This window comes from Podarcis filfolensis (genome assembly GCF_964270895.1).
Source record: "Podarcis filfolensis genome assembly, chromosome: 14".
Lineage (NCBI taxonomy): Eukaryota > Metazoa > Chordata > Lepidosauria > Squamata > Lacertidae > Podarcis > Podarcis filfolensis.
In genome coordinates, this window is record NC_139616.1 from 15,802,840 (window position 1) to 15,824,070 (window position 21,231).

The 21,231-nt window shown below is 45.8% G+C and overlaps 1 protein-coding gene across 1 annotated transcript in view; it reads left to right on the plus strand.

The window, feature by feature from the left end:
* The first annotated feature begins 11,938 nt into the window (after nucleotides 1-11,938).
* TMC3 (transmembrane channel like 3) overlaps nucleotides 11,939-21,231 on the plus strand; it is a 35,032-nt gene continuing 25,739 nt past the window's right edge. Inside the window, exons 1-4 of the mRNA XM_083586290.1 lie at nucleotides 11,939-12,269; nucleotides 14,626-15,168; nucleotides 19,753-19,896; nucleotides 21,002-21,077. Of these exons, the coding sequence (XP_083442416.1) occupies nucleotides 15,071-15,168; nucleotides 19,753-19,896; nucleotides 21,002-21,077 (318 nt within the window). The 5' untranslated portion in view covers nucleotides 11,939-12,269; nucleotides 14,626-15,070. The remainder of the gene's footprint in view (nucleotides 12,270-14,625; nucleotides 15,169-19,752; nucleotides 19,897-21,001; nucleotides 21,078-21,231) is intronic.

The window sequence follows — 21,231 nt, forward strand, 5'->3', positions numbered from 1 at the left end:
CAGTCTCCAGTAGGCAATGTGCTCAAGCGCTCTTTGCTTTCAGATTGCGCGATCAAAGCGCACTGAAGTCAGTGGGGCCTTTTAATATGTGCTGTTTGTTTCCAAAGAAATGCGGTTTACCAGCTCATGACACAAGCCAAAATAACTCCAAGCAAATATTCAACACTAGTATTGCTATTTGCTTCTTTGTTTTGTCCCTTCCCCCACCCTCAATCTTAAAAGTGGCATTTTCGTTTAGAAAGTCACGTGTGCACCATTCATGGGGCAATTTCATCTTTAATCTCAATTGTTTGAAGGCAAGGGTGGAGAACCTCAGGCCTTGGGGGCACATGTGGCCCCTCCAGGACTCTCATTCTGGCCCTTGGAGCACCCACCAGGCCACACCCCCTCTCTCCAAGCCACATCACCCAATGATCCCGCTTTGCATACTGAATGTTTTTTGCCTGGCTGGAATATATCCTCAAACTCTGGCAATGCCTCTTGCATCCCTGGATAAAGGCTAGCAAGATGTGTGTGAAGGTGTGTGGAAACTCACCTACTGTGGAAAGGTAACATTTGCATTAATTGTGCTGCCCGCTTTTGATTCCGGCTGCACCCAGGACTCAGCTACATTAGTCAAAAAACAATGTTTTGAATGCGTTATAAACAGGGAACACCAGATGGCGCTGGAGAGCAAAAAAAAATTCCATGCAATTTTTCATAGTGCTTTCCCCCCATTTGTTATAATGATTTAATTTCTGACTTATTTATAATGTTTTCTTCCTGTGTGTAGATCCACCCCCAGTGGCATGGGGGGGGCAGGAACCCTCTCTTGACACCATTCAGAAATCTGAGCTTGTGCACTGGAAACCAGTCTGTGATGGTAGCTGTATACATGCTGATGCTAGCTGGGCACATCATCTTTCCCAGTTTGGCATCTGACTTCACTTTGCAAATGTCACGTCTGGAGCATTTGCTTTGGCTGGCAAAAATCAGCGTGAGCCAAATCCCTCATATGCTACCGCTGGCTTAAGTTTGCTTCTTTCAATTGTACATTATTTTATGGAGAAAATAAAACAGAAACACAACAAGAAACTCCTTTTAAATTCATGAAGTCGCCTTCATGTTTTAGGAAGGAATTAATAGGGCCCCCTGCCATTGGAGAAGCAGCAGCAGTGATGAAAGCTTGCACAGAGCTCTGCCAGGGCTTATGAGATCTCACTGGAACCTGCTGCCACCACCTCTCCTTGTTTCTCCTTCAGTGGCACCAGTGGGTGGGAAAGCGTGGCCTCAGGCAGGTACAGTGGTGGCATCTGCCACCTCAGGATCCTAGTGGGATCCCACCGCCTGAGCCAATTACCTCAGTTTGCCTAATGGCGAGGCCGGCCCTATGTGGAGAGCCTAATTATCAGCATTTGCAAAGGCAGGAACAATCTGTGCTTATCAGCTACTTGCCTTCTCAGTTCCCCAAGAGCCAAGTGTCTGAAACAGAATAAACCTAAATCCTCTTCCCTCCTGGGCAAATTTCCTGCTCTAAACTGCAGCATGTGACGAAGCCTAAACGCTGGGGCTCTCCGTGAAGCATGAATATATACATAAGCGATAAAGCCGAAAGGAACTTTTGTAGCGAGCTTGTTTGCAAAGGACAATTTTCCAAATCAGTAGCCTTGCTCTTGATGAAGAGGGCGGTGAGTTTAAGGCGAGCTCTTGGCGCCTCCGACAGACCCAAGGCCATTCATTATGTGCCGTGCGCTGAGCAAATGAATGCCGGGGAAATCAGAGGCACGCCTTGAGCATAACTGGAAAGCTGGTAGCGGTGAGATGCTAAAGAAGTAACTTATGCCAATGAAGTCGTTCCATGCAGCAGAAGGAGTGTTATTTTTTTATCTAGAACAGGCATCCCCAAACTCGACCCTCCAGATATTTTGGGACTACATTTCCCATCATCCCTGACCACTGGTCCTGTTAGCTAGGGATGATGGGAGTTGTAGTCCCAAAACATCTGGAGGGCCGAGTTTGGGGATGCCTGATCTAGAGCATTTGTACACCTTCAGTCAAAAAGGCTCCCAGAGCGGCTTAAGGTAAAGGTAAAGGGACCCCTGACCATTAGGTCCAGTTGTGACCGACTCTGGGGTTGCGTAGCTCATCTAGCTTTATTGGCCAAGGGAGCCGACGTTTGTCCACAGACAGCTTCCAGGTCATGTGGCCAGCATGAATAAGCCGCTTCTGGCGAACCAGAGCAGCGCACGGAAATGCCGTTTACCTTCCCACCGGAGCGGTACCTATTTACCTATTTGCACTTTGATGTGCTTTCGAACTGCTAGGTTGGCAGGAGCAGGGACCGAGCAATGAGAGCTCACCCTGTTGCGGGGATTCGAACCACCGACCTTCTGATCTGCAAGTCCCAGGCTCTGTGGTTTAACCCACAGCACCACCCGAGTCCCCCAAAGCGGCTTACTTGCAAGCAAAACAAGACAGTGCCCACTATACCTAAGAAAATAAAATAAAAAGACGCACAAGGGGAAAGGAACAGGGAGGGAAGAGGAAAATCATCTCCAGCAAAGCCAGAGAAATGAATGAGGCCTGCTTCCTATCTCTCCCACTGAGGCAGTCTGAGGGAATGGCAGCCCCCAGGTGGCAGGCAGATGGCAGAGGAGGTCTAATGAAGCCAGCCTGCCAAGGGGTGCCATCTTGAATAAAATATGGGGGGGCAGGTAAGCCCATAATTGATCACATGATATGCACACACCATTTGAATGGCAATTCCCATCAACTTTGGCCCCCCGGCTCCCTCAAGTATTTTATGGAGGGGGCTACAAAGAGACCTTGGCCCCTAGGAGTTGGCTCCCATGGGCCTGCCACAGCAGAGCCAATGAATAACCATTATGAGGCAAATGGGGGATGGATGACAGTGGTTGAAGGGAAGGGACAGGCTGTGGGAATTAGACCCTAGTGCCCATTTACAGAGTATGCGGAAGACAGCCCTGGGTCATTTAACCCTTTAATAAGTTTTCTTTTCCCACCTAGAAAAACTACATTCTCTTTTGAAGTTTAAAGAACACATAACTTCTACTTAGTGTACTTGCGGTTGCAGATTGAAGAGACAATGCAGATAGGCGATACTTTAGTTGCTAATACAGTGGTACCTCAGGTTAAGACCTTAGTTCGTTCTGGAGGTCTGTTCTTAACCTGAAGCACCACTTTAGCTAATGGGGCCTCCCGCTGCACTATTTCTGTTCTTATCCTGAAGCAAAGTTCTTAACCTGAGGTACTATTTCTGGGTTAGCGGAGCCTGTAACCTGAAGTGTATGTAACCTGAAGCGTATGTAAGCCGAGGTACCACTGTACGTCTTAAATAGGACTCAGCTACACTGGTCAATTATAACGTTAAAAATGTGTTTTGGTTATAAAATGTGACACCAGAGGGCACTGTAGAGCAGCAATCCATCGCCCATGGTAAATTTTGTTGAGAGCTAAATATTTTTTTTGAATAGCGTTTTTTCGTGTCAATGTTGATCCAGCCATAGATTAAACTGTTACGGACTAACTAGCTAATTGACAGACAGCACAAGATAGCATACTTGTTGCTCTGACTGTTTAGACTGTTTCGTTAACTGCCATAACTGAAATAACGGCCATAACGGCCACAGAGCATACGGCATCACAGAGTTCTACAGCTCTTGCAATTAACCCTTTACATAGGCATTCTGGATACTAACATCCCACCCAGGCTGGCTGCAAGAATTGCTTGAGATAGGAAGCGGGGCTCATTCAATCAGCTCTGCTGAAGGATTTCTTCTGCCAGGCAGGGGCGGAGGAAGGGGGGTGTGGGGATGCGGGCCGCCCCAGGTGTCACCACTGAGGGGGGCAACAAAATGGTGGGTGGCACTCACCGCGGGGCCTGGGAGTGACGTGGTCCACCCGCTGCCTCCCCCCCAGCTGTAGGGCAACTGAGTGAGAGGAGGCAGGCAGACTCTGGAGGCCCTGCAGTACACCTTGCCCCTATGGTTGGCTCGCCCCAGGCGCCCAAGCGGCTTCCTCCGCTGCTGTTGCCAGGCCTCCTCTACCTCACTTGTTGCTTGGTAACCGCCATTCTAGCAGCCTGCTTCAGTGAGAGAGATGGGAAGAGTCCCTTCTGCCGCTGAAGTGTTTCCATTCCTGCTGGTCATTCCCTTCCATTATTCTTTAACTTTAAGAACCAGGACCTGCATTTTTATTTTGGTTTTTTTCCTCCTCCCTCCCTCCCCGTTCCCTTTTCCTTTTGTGCCATGACTTTTAAATTGTAAGAACTGCAGACAGGGACTGTCTTGTTTGAATGTTAACCACCCTTGGAACACTTTTGGCTGAAGAGCAGCATACGAGTGCTCTAAAGAAATAAACATTAAAATGACTAGTCTGGTTTTCTTGACTCCAAACAAAAAACACCACTTCCCCAGGCATGGTTGGAGGGTGGGGCTCCTGCCCTGTAGTTAATAGTTGCACAGGAGAAGGAATTTCAGCAAGGGTGGCTTGTCATGTGTGGTTGCTTTAATGTAAAAATAATAATATTTGATGTTTTATCGTGATTTTTATGTTCTGTTGGGAGCCGCCCAGTGTGGCTGGGGAGACCCAGCCGGATGAGCGGGGTATAAATAATAAAATTATTGTTATTATTATTATTATATTACTGGGGGATCTAGTCACAGATCTGCTGTGCAGGGTGTAGCTCAGCCTCAATATGAACAAAGGAGGAAGCATTGGGGGGTTTCCCATGATTTTAAAACAATTTTTTTAAAGTATGAAATTATTTCATGTCTAGTGATAATGTTAACAGTTTGACCCATTATGCTATCTTGCAGTCTCTGCTGCCATCTGGTGAGTGGTACCTATAAAGCTGGAATGTCCTGAAATGTCTTGGCTGTTAACTTGGGAAAATAAAAATGGTAACCTCATTCAGCCTTTGGCAGCCTTGTGTTCTCTAGGCATTTTGGACTGCATCAGGATAGGAGAAAATTACATATTCAGTCAACCCTAGCAGGGACATTGGTCCCCATTCCAGAATCCTTGGTCAACAATCTGATCTTGGTCTAAGGCAGCTTCCTAGGTAATTCATGCAATTTGCAGGAATTCCTTGTTCTCTTTTAACTTCCGCAGCAGGGTATTTAAAATAGATCATCTTTAAGATGCCATAAGACTATTTGCTTCTTTTCCTGCAGCAAACTTTGGTTTGATGCTATGTTTGTGATGTGGTTGCTGCTTCCACATTTTTGAGTCCCAAACCTAGGAATGGGCAAAACCTGTCAGTTTCCATTTCCCATTTTTTCCACTCTTAAGTTCAATTTCTCCACATTTCCACAATAGTGTGCAATTTTTTAAAAAAGTTCTCTGCTCATGAAAATTCATCAGCATTTTAATACACATTTCTCTCAATATACATATTTTGGTCTGCAATTTTGCCCAATGAACACTTTTGCAAACCAATTTGCTGCAATACAATGCATTTTTGTAAATGTTACTTTGCTAGAATATAGCTGTGTTGCAATACTCAGAGGAATGCGAATTTCAAACCATAGGTGTGTTTGGGTAGAGCTGTGCACCAGATTCGGTTCAGGCCTGAGCCAAATTGGGCATATTGGGAGGACATCAGTTGGGTTGGGCTGGGATGGGCAGGCCCCAGATCACTTCAGGTCAGGTTGGGTGGTTCCAGATTGACCTGGGGCTGTCAGGAGGCACAACACCAAATTGCATCACAACTGCATCTTCACAAGAGACTGTAGGGCAACCCCTACATCCTTTCCTACCAGACCTCTCCTTCTTTCCAGGCTCTGAAGCAGCAGTATGCAGGATCGAATCCTGTTAATAATAATAATAATAATAATAATAATAATAATAATAATAATTTATTATTTGTACCCCGCCCATCTGGCTGGGTTTCCTCAGCCACTATGGGCAGCTTCCAGCAAAATATTAAAATACAACAATTCATCAAATATTAAAAGCTTCCCTAAACAGGGCTGCCTTCAGATGTCTTCTAAAAGTCAGATAGTTGTTTATTTCTTTGACATCTGGCGAGAGGGCATTCCACAGGGCGGGCACCACTACCGAGAAGGCCATCTGCCTGGTTCCCTGTAACCTCATTTCTTGCAGTGAGGGAACCGCCAGAAGGCCCTCAGAGCTGGACCTCAGTATCTGGGCTGAATGATGGGGGTGGAGACTCTCCTTTGGGGATACTGGGCCGAGGCCGTTGAAGGTTTTAAAGGTCAGCACTAACATTTTAAATTGTGCCCGGAAATGTACTGGGAGCCAATGTAGGTCTTTCAGGACCAATGTTATATGGTCTCGGCGGCCACTCCCAATCACCAGTCTAGCTTCTGCATTCTGGATTAGTTGTAGTTTCCTGGTCACCTTCAAAGGTAGCCCCAAGTAGAGAGCATTGCAGTAGTCCAAGCCTGCCAGCTTCATGGTGCTGGTTGCTGTTACTTCACGAGCAAAGAGCAGCACCCTGCAGGATCAAATCCTGGCCACTCTTAGTCAGCTTTGTGGAGAGGAGGAGATACAGTGTCTCCTCCTGCTCCTCCCCCTCCCAACCATATGTTAAAGCCTGAACCTCAAATCACGTTGTGGATGGATCTGGGGTGAGGCAGGTGGTCCGTGGGTTGACCCAAGGCAACATCACTCTGATTAGGGGCTCCTGGATCAGGGCAATGGGGGAAATCAGTGGGGGTTGTGCACAGCCCCGCATTTCAGTTCACATTCTGAAAGTGCAAATTAGGTCTAAAGGTAAAGGGACCCCTGACCATTAGGTCCAGTCGTAACCGACTCTGGGATTGTGGTGCTCATCCTTTTTTACTGGCCGAGGGAGCCGGCGTACAGCTTCCGGGTCATGTGGCCAGCATGACTAAGTCGCTTCTGGCAAACCAGAGCAGCGCACAGAAACGCCGTTTACCTTCCCGCCGGAGTGGTACCTATTTATCTACTTGCACTTGACGTGCTTTCTAACTGTTAGGTTGGCAGGAGTTGGGACCGAGCAACGGGAGCTCACCCCGTCGCGGGGATTCAAACTGCCGACCTTCTGATCGGCAAGTCCTAGGCTCTGTGGTTTGACCCACAGCGCCACCCGCATCCCTGCAAATTAGGTCTATTCTCCTTTAAAGGTGAACCTGATCCGTTTCCCGCCCCTGCCTGCACTGCAACACTGATTCTTGAAATGCAGCGAAATGCACAAGTAGATGATATGGCATCTTCCCATGCCAGTGGCGCAGCTCCCCAAGGATGGCATAGACAGGGCAGATTTCCAGATCTTCTGTTCTGTAATAAAATGATGTCAATTTCAGTCCCCTTTGGAAATGCAGCAGCCGCGGCGTATCTTCGAGGTTTCCTGGATACCAGCTGTTGTGTCTGTTCCGCTGGGCCTGCTGCTTTTTCTGAGAGGTGAACGCTGTTTGTCTTATTGATATGGTGGCTTCACATTAGATCATGTTACAGATACCAAATCTGATTATGCTGGAAATCAGATTAGCCTCTCGGCCTCCCAGCCCCAAAGCTGCTCTCCAGACAAAGTGGAAGAGGTGCTGAATATTTGATACGGGCAGACTTTGGCTTGATATCTGAGCAAAATCAAAAGATTTGCACAATCTGAAAAGAAACCAGTGCCTGGCCTGGCTGACCTCTGCTGACTAAGGCAAAGGTAAAGAACCCCTGGACAGTTAAGTCCAGTCAAAGGTGACTATAGGGTAGTGGTGCTCATCTTGCTTTCAGGCCGAGGAAACTGGTGTTTATCCACAGACAGCTTTCCGGGTCATGTGGCCAGCATGACTAAACCGCTTCTGGTGCAACAGAACACAGTGACGGAAACCAGAGCGCATGGAGTACTGTGAGGGGAGAGACTTCATCAGGCAAGGCCTTCTTCCACCTGGCTTGCCCCATTCCCCCAGCCCTGGGACTCCTCATAAAGGAGCTGTTCCTGGAGGAAGTACTGTGAGGGGAGACATGCTCTCTTCCACCTGCCTTGCTCCAGCCTCTAGTCTCTGTTTCTCAATTTCTATTGTATTATTTCATGTGCTGCGGCTTGCCATTGTTTTATTGATTATAGTTTAGAAATTATTTATCGTAACTGTTAAGGGTGAATTTCTGTTTAACTTTTATATGCTGATATTATTTTATACTATTCTAATGATTGTTGAATGTTACTTTTTTGATGTAGGTTGCTTATTTAAAAGTTAGGTTTTATTATCACATTTTTGTATTGCATTTGATTGTTATGAGATGTACATTTTTTGTTTCTTCAGCTTGTAAACAGCCTTGAGTATTGTAAGATAGAAAGACGGTATACAAATGATGATGATGATGATTTGCCTTCCTGCCACGGTGGTACCTATTTATCTACTTGCACTGGTGTGCTTTCGAACTGCTAGGTTGGCAGGAGCTGGGACTGAACAATGAGAGCTCATTCCATTGTGGGGATTCAAACCACCAACCTTCCAATCAGCAAGCCCAAGAAGCTCAGTGGTTTAGACCACAGCGTCACCCGTGTCCCTAACTATGTCCCTAGCACCCGTGTCTGCTGACTATGCCATGCTCAAGCATCTGTTATACCCCATGAGCCTGTGATCCTGCATTGGGATCCACTTGTGAAGCAGAACTGGAGGAAGATATGGGCAACCACCCACCCACCTCTGCAGTGTTTTAAGAGCAGCCCAGCAGGTTGTAGAATACCACCCTATGTCAATCAAAATTTGTTTTTCAAAGGAAAAACCAAAAGCAGCATAAATTTGAGGTCTCCCATCAGGATTTCGTTTCCCCTGATGGTCAGAAGCAGCCTTTGCCTTCCAAGTATTGAGGTCACATAATTGTCTGATGATATAATCTAGGACTGCTTTGGAAGCAGCGGGGCAGGGTTCACCATTTGTATCTGTTGCACTAAGTAAAGTAAAGGTAAAGGGACCCCTAACCATTAGGTCCAGTCGTGACCAACTCTGGGGTTGCGGCACGCATCTCGCTTTATTGGCCAAGGGAGCCGGCGTACAGCTTCCGGGTCATGTGGCCAGCATGACTAAGCCACTTCTGGCAAACCAGAGCAGTGCACGGAAACGCCATTTACCTTCCCGCTGGAGCAGTACCTATTTATCTACTTGCACTTTGACGTGCTTTTGAATTGCTAGGTGGGCAGGAGCAGGGACTGAGCAACGGGAGCTCACCCCGTCATGGGGATTCGAACCGCCGACCTTCTGATCGGCAAGTCCTAGGCTCTGTGGTTTAACCCACAGTGCCATCCGCGTCCCATATGTTGTACCAAGTGGTGTGACATTGATTTAAACCCTGCCCCTTTGCTTGCTCCCTTTTGTCTGGCGCTTTCTCTCTGCCATGGCAGCACTGGGCGCTGTGATTACATCTCTGCTCCATTTCCCTTATAATTTATGTGGAGATCCTTCCACGGCAGGGAAATACGAAGTGCATGAAGCATGGAGCAGCATGACAGTGTGTGAGATTTAGGGCAGGCATTAGAAACTGAAGGCGGAAAGTGGTCATGACTCAGGAAATTTCAAGGTCGTCCAACACAAAATGTGCCCGAGTCACAGAGCAATTTAATGTCCTGGAGATATTACCGTATTTCATTGCTTCCGAAAACCCCAGCGATTGCCTGTCGCCGCTTTTTATGTATCTTGGTGTTTTATCTTGGGAGCAAAATGGATCAATAGTATTCATTTTGTAATGTTTATTACCAGAGGCTTAATCACTAGCTTGCTCGATATCACACAGATATTTGGCTGAACTATAACTCCCCTCACACCTGGCCATTGGCTATGCTTGCTGGTGCTGGCGGGAGTTGTAGTTCAACCATGTCTGGGCAGCCAAAAGTTCCCTCTACCTGCTTTCAGCAGAAGCACAATCTATCTCTCTATAGTGCGAAAGACTTTGTCCAGGGAGCCTATGGGCCTGCTCTGTCTGTGGTCCAAGTACTGCTAACTGCTGATGGGGAACTTCAAGGCCTCTGCAGTTACTCTTCTGGTTCTTGATGTCTAAAACCACACACTTTTACCAAACCACCCTTCAAACAGAGGGTTGTCCTCTGTAAAGTTGGACCCGTGTCCTCACTAACCACCACAGGAGGCAGTAAAAAAAGAGAAGAGAGAACGAATGGTATTCAACAGGAGTCCTACCAAGAAAAGACCCACTGAATTCAATAGTTTATGAACGAATTATTATGAGACTGAGGAGAAAGGCGGGATAGAAATTTGATTAATAAAAGAATGAGTGTCACAGCACTGTCAGGCAAGGAATGTCCAGAGCAAGAAATTAACTTGTTATTGTCAAAAGTAGACTTACATATTAGGGAAATGCATGCCCATCAGTCCTGCATCTCTTAGCTACTCCTAGGTGTGGGACTCAGGTGGTGCTGTGTTCCAGCAAAACACACCTCTGTTCCCACATCATTGCTTTCTCTTTGATGCCTGGGTTGCTTCTATGTGATAAGAAGAGATGTGGGTGGTTCTGTGATCTAAACCACTGTCCCTTATGGGCTTGCCGATCGGAAAGTTGGCAGTTCGAATCCCCATGACGGAGTGAGCTCCTGTTGCTCTGTCCCAGCTCCTGCCAACCTAGCAGTTTGAAAGCACACCAGTGCAAGTAGATAAATAGGTACCGCTGTGGTGGGAAGGTAAACAGTGTTTCCATGCACTCTGGTTTCTGTCACGGTGTCACGGTGTCCCGTTGTGCCAGAAGCGGTGTGGTCATGCTGGCCACGACCTGGAAAGCTGTCTGTGGGCAAACGCCAGCTCCCTCGGCTTGAAAAGCAAAATGAGCGCTGCAACCCCATATTTGCCTTTGACTGGACGTAACCGGCCAGGGGTCCTTTACCTTTTTTACCTAGACCCACTGAATTCAGCAGTTTATGAACTAATTATTATGCCCAGTGTTGGATATCCCCTAGTGAATGCAGCAAAATGAGATTGGGAGGAAAGGTGGGGTAGAAATTTCATTTAAAAAATAATAGGAATGCCCAGAGTGAGGAATTAAATCATTATTGCCAAAAGTAGACTTACACATTAGGGGAAAGCATGACCATCAGTCCTGTGTCTCTCAGCTACCCCTAGGTGTGCACTCAATGAGGCGATTGCCGCAACAGAGAGGCCCCAGCCCCAACTGCAGCTTACGTATCTCCTTTATTTGAGCTGTGTGCAAGCAGGCAAAGACTACGCCTGTGTGCAGGGCCATCTTACCCATAGGTGCTAGGGGTTCGGGGCACCTGGGTGCTGGGCTCTCAGGGGCGCCAGGCCGAGAGTCCAGGGCCTGATAGTTGAGTCTGGGGAAGAGCCCGCCCATCAGTCAGAGAGCCGTGACGGGCTCTTCTGTTGTGGGCGGCTCTGCGCCATGAGTTCAGGGGCGACCGAGCCAGCAAGACGCTGAGGCAGCCAGCCGGCTCCAACCTCCTGCATGCCTGGGACTGGGCAACCTGGGGGGAGCTCCCGCCGGGCGGATTTTTACACCCCGGTGCTGCATATGCTTAAGACAACCCTGCCTGTGTGTAACCTGTTTCTGTTCCTCTCACTGCAATCCTCTTCTGGTTCTGGAAGACAGTGGAATAGGAGAGGTGGGGGGAAGGAGGAGAAGGTGTAGAAGCCCTTGACTCTCCACCAGCCTGACCTCTCTCTCCCTGCTCCTGCACCTGCGCTTCACTCTCCAAGCCAGCAGCTTCTCCTGCCTCCACCTCTTGTCTCCTGGCTGTTACAGGTTCTCCCAGAACCCTGCTTCTTCCAGCGCCCACTCATCATACTGGCAGGAGCTCTGCTGGACCACTTGTGCCAGCCACCCCCTTTCCTGTATCTCTGCCAATTGCCTCCAAATTTCTACCTTCTGCATTTCAGCTGCATCCTGTTCCTGGTTTCCAGCGATTCAGGTTCAATGCCAAATAATCCAATTAAGACGCTTTCAGAAAAGTCCCTGGTGGGCTGAATATATTTGTGACATCCAGCCTACGTTCAAAGGGGCCTGAGAAAGACAGTCTGACTGGAGTCGCACATGGAAGGTTGTATATTATCTGATGCTCGTCTGAGATCTTTAGTCTCATAGGGGCAGCCAGCAAAATTAGTTCAGAATCTGAAGTAGGCTGGGAGCTTGGAATCTGGTCCGGTAGACTTGGGCAGCTCCAAGGGACCCTGCTAATGTAGCTGCTGGATATGTTGTCTCTGCAGGGAACTATATCATGTCTAAGTAGTCCTGGAAAATGGTACCCACTTAAGCTGTTATGGCGGTGAGCATCGCAGGATGCTTCAAGGGAACAGTTTAAGGAAATTATTATTTATTGCAGAAAGGTATCCCTTTTAAGTAAAAGCTTCTGAATTCAACGTTTGCCGTTCTTGTTCCATTTTATCCATTTCTGATACTGTTCACATACTCTTAAATCCACACACAGGAACTTGGGCTTGGTGACAAGGTCCTCAACCAGTGTTTCTCAAACGTGGGTCTCCAGCTGTTGTTGGACTACAACTCCCATCATCCCTAGCTAGTTGGACCAGTGGTCAGGGATGATGGGAACTGTATTCCAAAAAACAGCTGGAGACCCTGGGAAACCCTGTTCTAGACTAAAGAATGGGGATTTGGGGTCCTCGAGCTGTCACAGGACTGCACCTCCCATCACCTCTGACCATTGGCCATTCTGACTGGGGCTGATGGAGTCCAATAACATCTGGAGGGCCACAGGTCCCTCACCCCTGTTCTAGACATTTCTGTTGGTTATAACAAAATAATTGGTTTCCCATTAATTTATTTAAAGATTATTTTTCAGATGAAAGCTGCATTTAAATGCGATTGTGTGACAAAATGCTCATTAAAATGTACAAATTTAAATATGCATTTACCGTAATCTGCAGATTAATGCGGACAGGGATTGGGATGGAATTATGAGTGAAAACATGTTAAATTGGCACGGGTCAAAAATAGCCAGATTCACCCATCCCTAAGTAGGTGCTCAAGACTATTAACTGATGCTTGAGACTAGACCAGTCAATCAGCCAATCTAATTGCTCCATTTTATTGTCGTTAAATCATTAGATGAGAGGTTTATCTAGCACCGGCATGAAAAGGGGCGATCCGGCAGCTTGACTCCAGTTTATGAGCAAAACAGAATTTCATGGGCTTCTGTGATGTTCCACACAGTTATCTTAACCCATTCCATCTGGGAACTTGAGATAAGCCTTGCAGCTGAGAGATTGGAGGAAGGTATTTTGGAGTTGATATATCCGTGACATTTGGCTGCTTATTTGTGCTTGAATTTAATCTGTGGCCTGATTGGCAATTATGCCAGCCAGGCAATTTTGTAGGATTGTGACTCAGGGGAGGTGGCAGAGAGAGAGAGAAAGAAAAATGAATGGGGAAATGATCTCGCTTAATTTATTATCATTACAGTGGTACCTCAGGTTAAGTACTTAATTCGTTCCAGAGGTCTGTACTTAACCTGAAACTGTTCTTAACCTGAAGCACCACTTTAGCTAATGGGGCCTCCCGCTGCCGCCGCACCGCCGGAGCATGATTTCTGTTCTTATCCTGAAGCAAAGTTCTTAACCAGAAGCACTATTTCTGGGTTAGCGGAGTCTGTAACCTGAAGCGTATGTAACCCGAGGTACCACTGTATAGTGCACTTTTTCTAACAATAAGGGACAAAACATGTCCAGCACAGGAATGTGTGTGTGAGAGAGTGTTCATGAAACTTGTTTGTTATAGGTTTGGGCACCATATATTTTTGCACAACGGTTTCCTAGGATCAAGGAGCAAGTTCTCATTTGTTTGGATGCATTTGAACGCCATTTTGAATCAAGATGGTGGAATGAACCTTCCAAAGCTGTTCTGGTTTCAAAACAACCCTTTTAAAAGCATTTGATGCTTCTTAATCATGAGAGAGAATATCACTTAAATGGCTACAAAAAAGCAACAAAAGAGGTTGGGTAAGAGAAGAATAGTTCAGCCATTGCATTTTGGTTGCCTGAATGCATAGAGGGTTTAACTATGGCCATTTAAAGGGGACATTTTTCAGCTAACAATGACACAGTAGATTAGCTGGGAGTGTGAAGAAAAGCAAGCTGGCCTCAGCTACAAATCTAGTGGAGAGAACTTAATGTTCTGTCTTGAGAGAGAAGACGTATAAAAGTGTACAGAGGCCATGGGTGCCTAATATAGGCAACTGAAGCCTCACATCCTTGCAAAATCTCAACCAGAGGACTCAATAAGAAATGAATGTTTATCTGGCCCTCAGGACTCTTCCCAGGATGCCTTACTGGCCCCGCCCTGAACTCTCAAGTGCTTTTGCCTGGCAGAAATGTGTCTCTGAGCTGTAATAATGCCTTCGTTGGATGGAAAGAGGTTTGTGTGTGTGTTTGTGAAATGTGGCATACTGTGGAACAGCAGTGTAGCGTGGGTTGCCAGTGCCCAGGGCAGGGCAAGTGTTTTGCCCCCTGGTGGACTGGGCAGCTGGGGTATGGGTGGGTGAGCCAGAATGGAGGGTGAACAGAGCCCACCTCCAACAGGCTCCTCACCTGCCCACACACGAGGTTCCCCCAGGGCACAGCTTTAGGAAGCATCGGTGTTACACACTTGAAATGCAAACGCTGCAAAATTACCCTTTTAAAATGGTGGCCACAATCATTCTTGACTCGGGGTTTTATTTATTTCTAGCGTCCGGAGCAGGCTGCATCGTTTGATGATGATTTTTGTGCACCTAATGTAGTAGGCTTTTCCGTGGAAAAGCTATGCCTTGATGAATGTGTGCTACGAGACATGTCGTCTTTTTCCTTTGCTGCAACAGACCAAGAGCACCGCAGCTGCTCCCTTGGACGTGAAGGAGGAGATCAAGCATCGCTGCTACTGTGCTACAGGCTCTGGTGCACTGTACCTTTAAGATTATGTCTGTGTTTCCAGCTTTCTGGTCTTTCCCAGACTCAGGAGTGCCAGATGCCACCAAGAGGGGAAATAAGGGAGTCCGCTTCAAGATCCGTCAGCTTCTGGTTCTGCTTTGAGATACCTGGTGGTACCCAACGCTTTCCCCCCCATGTTCTCAAGATCTGATTGTTGCTGCTGCCTTTCAACACCCTGAGTTTTGAAACACCCAGAAACTCCTGAGATGTCGTCTGGAGGTGCTTCTTCAGCAAAGTCCTGCAAGAGGTCGAAAACGGTGAAGCGCCATGCCAGCATCTACACCTACCAGGAGCCACCCCACAGGTGAGAGATTGCCTTTGGATAGGATAGGCTAGACTAGAAAGGCTATGGGGAACCAGGTGCAAAGAGAGACTGCTCCTGTTCAGGGTTGCTTGCACAAAGCTGCTGCTGAGGTAAGATTCTATTCGGTCCTTATTAAGCACTCTTGTTTATAGGGTGAATTTGTCCAGCATTCATCCCGATTTGCTTACAGGGTGTTGATACATCTTCATGTTATTCATTCATCCCACCCTTTTCAGTGCATTTCCTTTTCACTTTCCAAACTGCAAAAAGTCAGATTCATTTTTTTTTAAAAGGGACTTTGCTACACCTGGGTGACAGCACACTTCAACCCACTTCAGTTGCACAAAGCTAAATTTCTGGTATGTGCCGCAAAATAGTGACAGTCTGGAGGAGCCCTAAGAGAGGGAATTTAATTAGGTGCTGATTCTCTCATCCTTGCCTGACAGGCTTCACCAGCCAAAAAATGCCCCCTTTTATTCAGCCTTTCCAAGTACAAGAGCATAGTCCCCTTTGGGGATTTTCTCATTCTCTCTGACACACACACACACAACCCACACATCTACTTCCTTGGTCTTATTATTAGAAAATCGTTGATATCCCTCTATTCTGTCACTCAGACACCCAAGGAGTTCTAACACATGGTTTAAAAATGAACACACTCAGAACGCTATTCTGGGTATAGCACCCACGCAGTCCAAATTAACAATCTAACCCAAGCACTGCTTTTGCAACTGGCCTTTTGTAATGCCCTGAAATGATGCATGCAGGAACCTGCATTTTAAAATCTCCTTTGCCTGCAAGTTTCTCTGCACTTCCAGTGTTGAATTCCAAAGCCGTGCATTTCTATTTCTGAAAGATCCCAGCTTTATTGATAGATTTCGGCAGGGTGGCAAGCGGTTAAATCTCTTTGGTTGTTTATTTGTTCGGAGACTCGTTTTATGAATGTAAGAAAGTGTGGTCTTCTGCATCTCCTTCGCACACACATCTTCACAACCAACATTGCAAAGAGGAATACTGTCCATGCAGTTTATGCCTCTAGATGCTGTCTGAATTTAGTAAATGTATATTATTATTATTATTATTATTATTATTATTACTACTACTACTACTACTACTACTACTACTACTAGCTGTTATATATGTACCCCAGCTTTCCTCCAAGGAGTTCAAGGCAACTTACATAGGTCTCCTTCTTCCCATTCCACCCTCACAACAAGCCTGTGAGGTAGGTTAGGATGAGAGATATTGACTCTGGCTCAAGCTTCACGTCTGAGTGGGGATTTGAACCCTGGTTTCCCAGGTCCCAACCCAACCCTCTGACCAGTACACCACACTGCCCCTCTTATGTGCAACAGGAAATTGTTAGCAATGAGTCTTGGTTTTAAAAAATTCAGGCACATGCTACCTACTTCCCTCAGAGTGTAGTCCTGTGTGTATCAACTCTAACGTAAGGGGAACCCAAATAAACTCAGTGAGGCTTACTCCCAAGTAAGCATATATAGGATTGTTTTCCTCCCTGTCCCTTTTCCCTTGTGTGTTGTGGATTTTTTTAGATGGTAAGCCTGTGGATAGGGACTCTCTTGATTGTATGTTTGTCCCTCTGGGAATCTTTTTGGATGAAGAGTGGGGTACAAATGCTCTTAAATAGATAAATATATAGGATGGCAGCCTCAGTGGCAGAGTAATAATATTGCTATTTTAAAACTAAGGTTGCTGTCATCATCATATGCATATTTACTTCAGAGCAAATCCAATTGGGGGACCTATATCTGGCTAAATATGCAGAAGATCTGGTTGCAGAACCCTTTATTCGCAGTCCCGGGGAATTGATAGCCTTGAGCCATTTATTCTACTGTTATTTACACATACACACACTTCTAGAAAGGAGCATTGTGTTATCAGTGCGACTCAGATAGAAGGCGATGCAGAGCTGCAATTAAATGTGCGGCAAGCGCTTGTAATGGAAAACGCAGACATGCCACTTCAGTCCTATGGAGCCATGTGTTTACAACAGGGCGGTCCAAAATGCAGGTAGTTCTCGAGGCCTTTTTTCCAGCCCTCGGCAACATTTGAACTCCCCCCTCCAAAACCCCCCTCGTGGTGCCTTCCCAAAGCCAGGTAAGAGAGTTGCTGGGCTTGGAGAAGGAAGCATGAGGGCTTTGGCAGCTTCCTAGTGTTATGTACTGAAGTTCTCACCCTGGGCCAGCAGGGGGATACTGTAGATAGTTATGCAAATAAGGGATCGAAAGTGACGTTCAGTGATTGGATAGTTTTAGAAAATTGTTACAGTTACGTTGTACTGGAGCTCTATAAAAGCAGGCTGGCTGAACCCTTCAGTTCTGTTCTGTTCTGGCCTGTGAATAAACAAGAGCTGTTTGAAGAATCGCTGTGTCGTCTGATATGTTCACCCACAACTTAACACCTAGAGTCCCCCATCCTTCTTCCCAGAGCTTAGAGAGCCCTTTCCCAGCTTTGGGAAGAAGGTAGAAGGGCTCTAGGACCCTGGGAGAGCTTTGTGCCTCCTTTCCAAAGCCCGCCACATCACTTATCTGGCTTTGGGAAAACAGCATGAGGGCAGGGGGCACTCAAATTTTGGCCTCCCCCCCCCCCAACATGACAAGTACAGCCCGTGGGTTCCATGTCTTTTTTTCCCCAAATTTTTTTTATTGATTTTCCTAAATTTTTAAACAAACAAACAAACATACATCTTAACTTTACCTGATCCAATCTTGGTAACATTGTTAAGTGACTTCCTCAAATCCCCCTGGCTGAATTTCAGTGTATATCATTGTAACAGTTTTCCAAAACCAATTTTCTCATAAAATGAACTTAATCACTTAACATCTTTCTTTCTTTTCATTTTGACTTTAAACATATTATTCTCTAACATCACATATTTAAATCCTAAGCCTATCTGGTATTTGCAAGTTTTCCCAATTAAGTTATCTTAACATATTTAACTAAATAGTCTTTGAATTTCCTCCATTCCTCCTGGTACTCCTCCTCCTTCTGGTCGCGGACTCTTCCAGTCAGGTCAGCTAGCTCCGAAAAGTCCATCATCTTCATCTGCCATTCCTCTACTGTTGGGACTTCTGGTGATTTCCAATTCTTAGCTAACAAAATTCTAGCTGCAGTTGTGGCATACAAAACAATCCAACATCTTTTTTGGGCAATTCCAAACCTATTATTCCAAGAAGAAAGGCCTCTGGTTCCTTAATAAATGTATATTTCAACATTTTTTTCAATTCATTATAAATCTTCTCCCAGAAGTCTTTCACCTTGGGGCAGGTCCACCACATATGATAAAAGGTACCCTCCTTTTCTTTACATTTCCAACATGGATTATCACTATTATGATATATCTTTGCTAGTTTTACAGGGGTTAAGTACCATCTATACATCATTTTCATAATATTTTCCTTTAACACCGTACATGCAGTGAACTTGACCGTGGGTTCCATGTACTCTCGTGGCCCACTTGGTATAAAAACTTAACCACCCTGGTCTACAAATAAAGTGCTTTGGTCAAGCCTTGAAGTCAGAAAGACAGGTAGCCAGGCTTATCTGGGACAATTTCGGTTCTCTCAGTTTCTTATTTTAACAATCTTAAATTCAGTTCTCCACATTTCTGCAGCAATTTGGAATTTTCTTAAGGAAAATAAAACTCCCCAGGAAATTTTTGTATAGTTTTATTGCAGGTTTCCCTCAGTAAGCACTTTTTAAATACAGTTTTGACTAATGTGCACATTTTTGCAAGCAATATAATTCTACTACAATTTTGTAAGTTATTTTCACTCACATGCCCATCGCTGTGCACACATTCTCCTAATGTATGGCATTTTTGTCAACACTGGTTAGAAAACTGCATCACAAAAAATCCAGGTAACTGTGAATAAAAGATGGCCGGTTCATTTATTCTCTTATTGTTTTGAATGCAAAAATGTGATAGATGTGTCTTTAAATGTGAACTGAGCTGAATTTCTTCCCTGGGTTAGATTTCCCTACTTGGGAGTAAGAAGAGTTTGGATTTGATATCCCGCTTTATCACTACCCGAAGGAGTCTCAAAGCGGCTAACATTCTCCTTTCCCTTCCTCCCCCACAACAAACACTCTGTGAGGTGAGTGGGGCTGAGAGACTTCAGAGAAGTGTGACTGGCCCAAGGTCACCCAGCAGCTGCATGTGGAGGAGCGGGGAAGCGAACCCAGTTCACCAGATTACAAGTCTACCGCTCTTAACCACTACACCACACTGGCTCTCGAGTAAGCCCCATTAAACTGAGCGATGTCTGATTAGAGATGTGTTGAATTGTGATGTTGGGGGCTGAGTTTATCAGACTGCTGTTTAAAGCGCAGAAACATTCAGAAAAGGTAGACTAAATTAAGTACCAGAGTCACAAGGATTGAAATATCCAACCATCTGTTTGTATGATGGGGGTTTCTAGATTATCTGCACTGATGCAACCTTTTACTTTTGACTGAAAAATCACTGTGATGATAACTCACCTTGCGCTCTCTCTCTCTCTCTCTCTCTCTCTCTGTGTGTGTGTGTGTGTACATGCACCATGGGATATTGGCCATACCTAGCAACTCAGATGAAGATAATGGGGATGAGAAGGTTGACAGCAGTGACCCAGAACAGATCTTCCAGAATATACAGTTTCAGAAGGAGATCATGGCCAACATCCGTTGCAGACCCTGGCCCATGAGGCAGAAACTCAGGGCGTTAAGGTAATGGAAATTCTCCATCGACATCAGTCATTTCTGAATCATACACCCTTGTGGGTTTTGTGATCTCAAACCACTTACACTTTCCAAGAAACAAATCAATGGCTGCATCTGCCTAGTGATAAGCAGTAGGTAATATTCTGTAAGTCAACAGTAGGACCATTAATCTGCAGGATTTCAGAGGGTGATCTTCTTAGGTATACCTGGAAATAATACATACATACATACATACATACATACATACATACATACTTACTTGCTTACACCCCGTCCATCTGGCCAGGCCTCCCCAGCCAGATTCCAGCAGGATATTAAAAACACAATAAAACATCAAACATTAAAAACTCCCCTAAACAAGGCTGCCTTCAGATGTCTTCTAAAAGTCAGATAGCTGTTTATCTCCTTGACATCTGGTGGGAGGGCGTTCCACAGGGCGGGCGCCCTGTCAGGTCTCCTTCAGGCACTGTAGTGGTTAAACGCCTTCTTCCTTAGTTTTTGTTTTCTTAAATTTCTTTGTTTAAGAGAAAACATTGAGTGGAATTACAGACCCTCCAAGTGTCCCAATTTTGCAGGGACAGCCCCAGATTCACAGAAGTCATCCCGGTTTCTGATTTGATCCCAGAATGTCTCACTTTTCCTTAGGACATCCCTATTTTCATCGGAGAAATGCTAGAGGCTATAGAGTTATGCGACCCCCGAGCCAAGTAAACCTTTAGAAGACATCTGAAGGCAGCTTCATAGGAAAGGGGTTTTTTCTAATGTTGAATGTTTTTTTAAGTTTTTATATGTATTGGAAGCCGCCTAGAGAGGTTGGGGCAACCCAGTCAGATGGGTGGGGTCTAAATAATAAAATTATTGTTATTATTGTTATTGAATTGGGCATCCCTATTTTCGTTGGAGGGTATGGATTTAGCATTGTTGCAATGCTCCAATTTCTTTTAAGTGTAGAGAGGGAGGGGAAGGTCCACAAGGCAGGCTGCATTTTGCAGCAGTATTTCGCGCTCCTTGGCAAGTTCGTTAGATGTTATTTATGAGAGGGGGACGTCAGGAGCTGGGGATGTAATGAGATTTTGGCCACGCGGAATGAATCTCTCGTCTTCCTCGGCAGACAAGCCAAAGAGATTGTACTGAAGTACGAAGGTCGGCTGACTCGAACGAGAGGCTACCAGGCAGCCGGAGCGGAGGTTGGTCTGCTTTTCATTACAAGCTCCTGAACTCGCTTTCCATGAAAGTGATTGAGGATTTCCATTTACAGAGGGAAATCTTTCCAAGTCATCATTATTAACTAAATGGGAAAAAAAGAGGGCAGCAAGGTAGAGGTTGCCGGCATATCTGTCT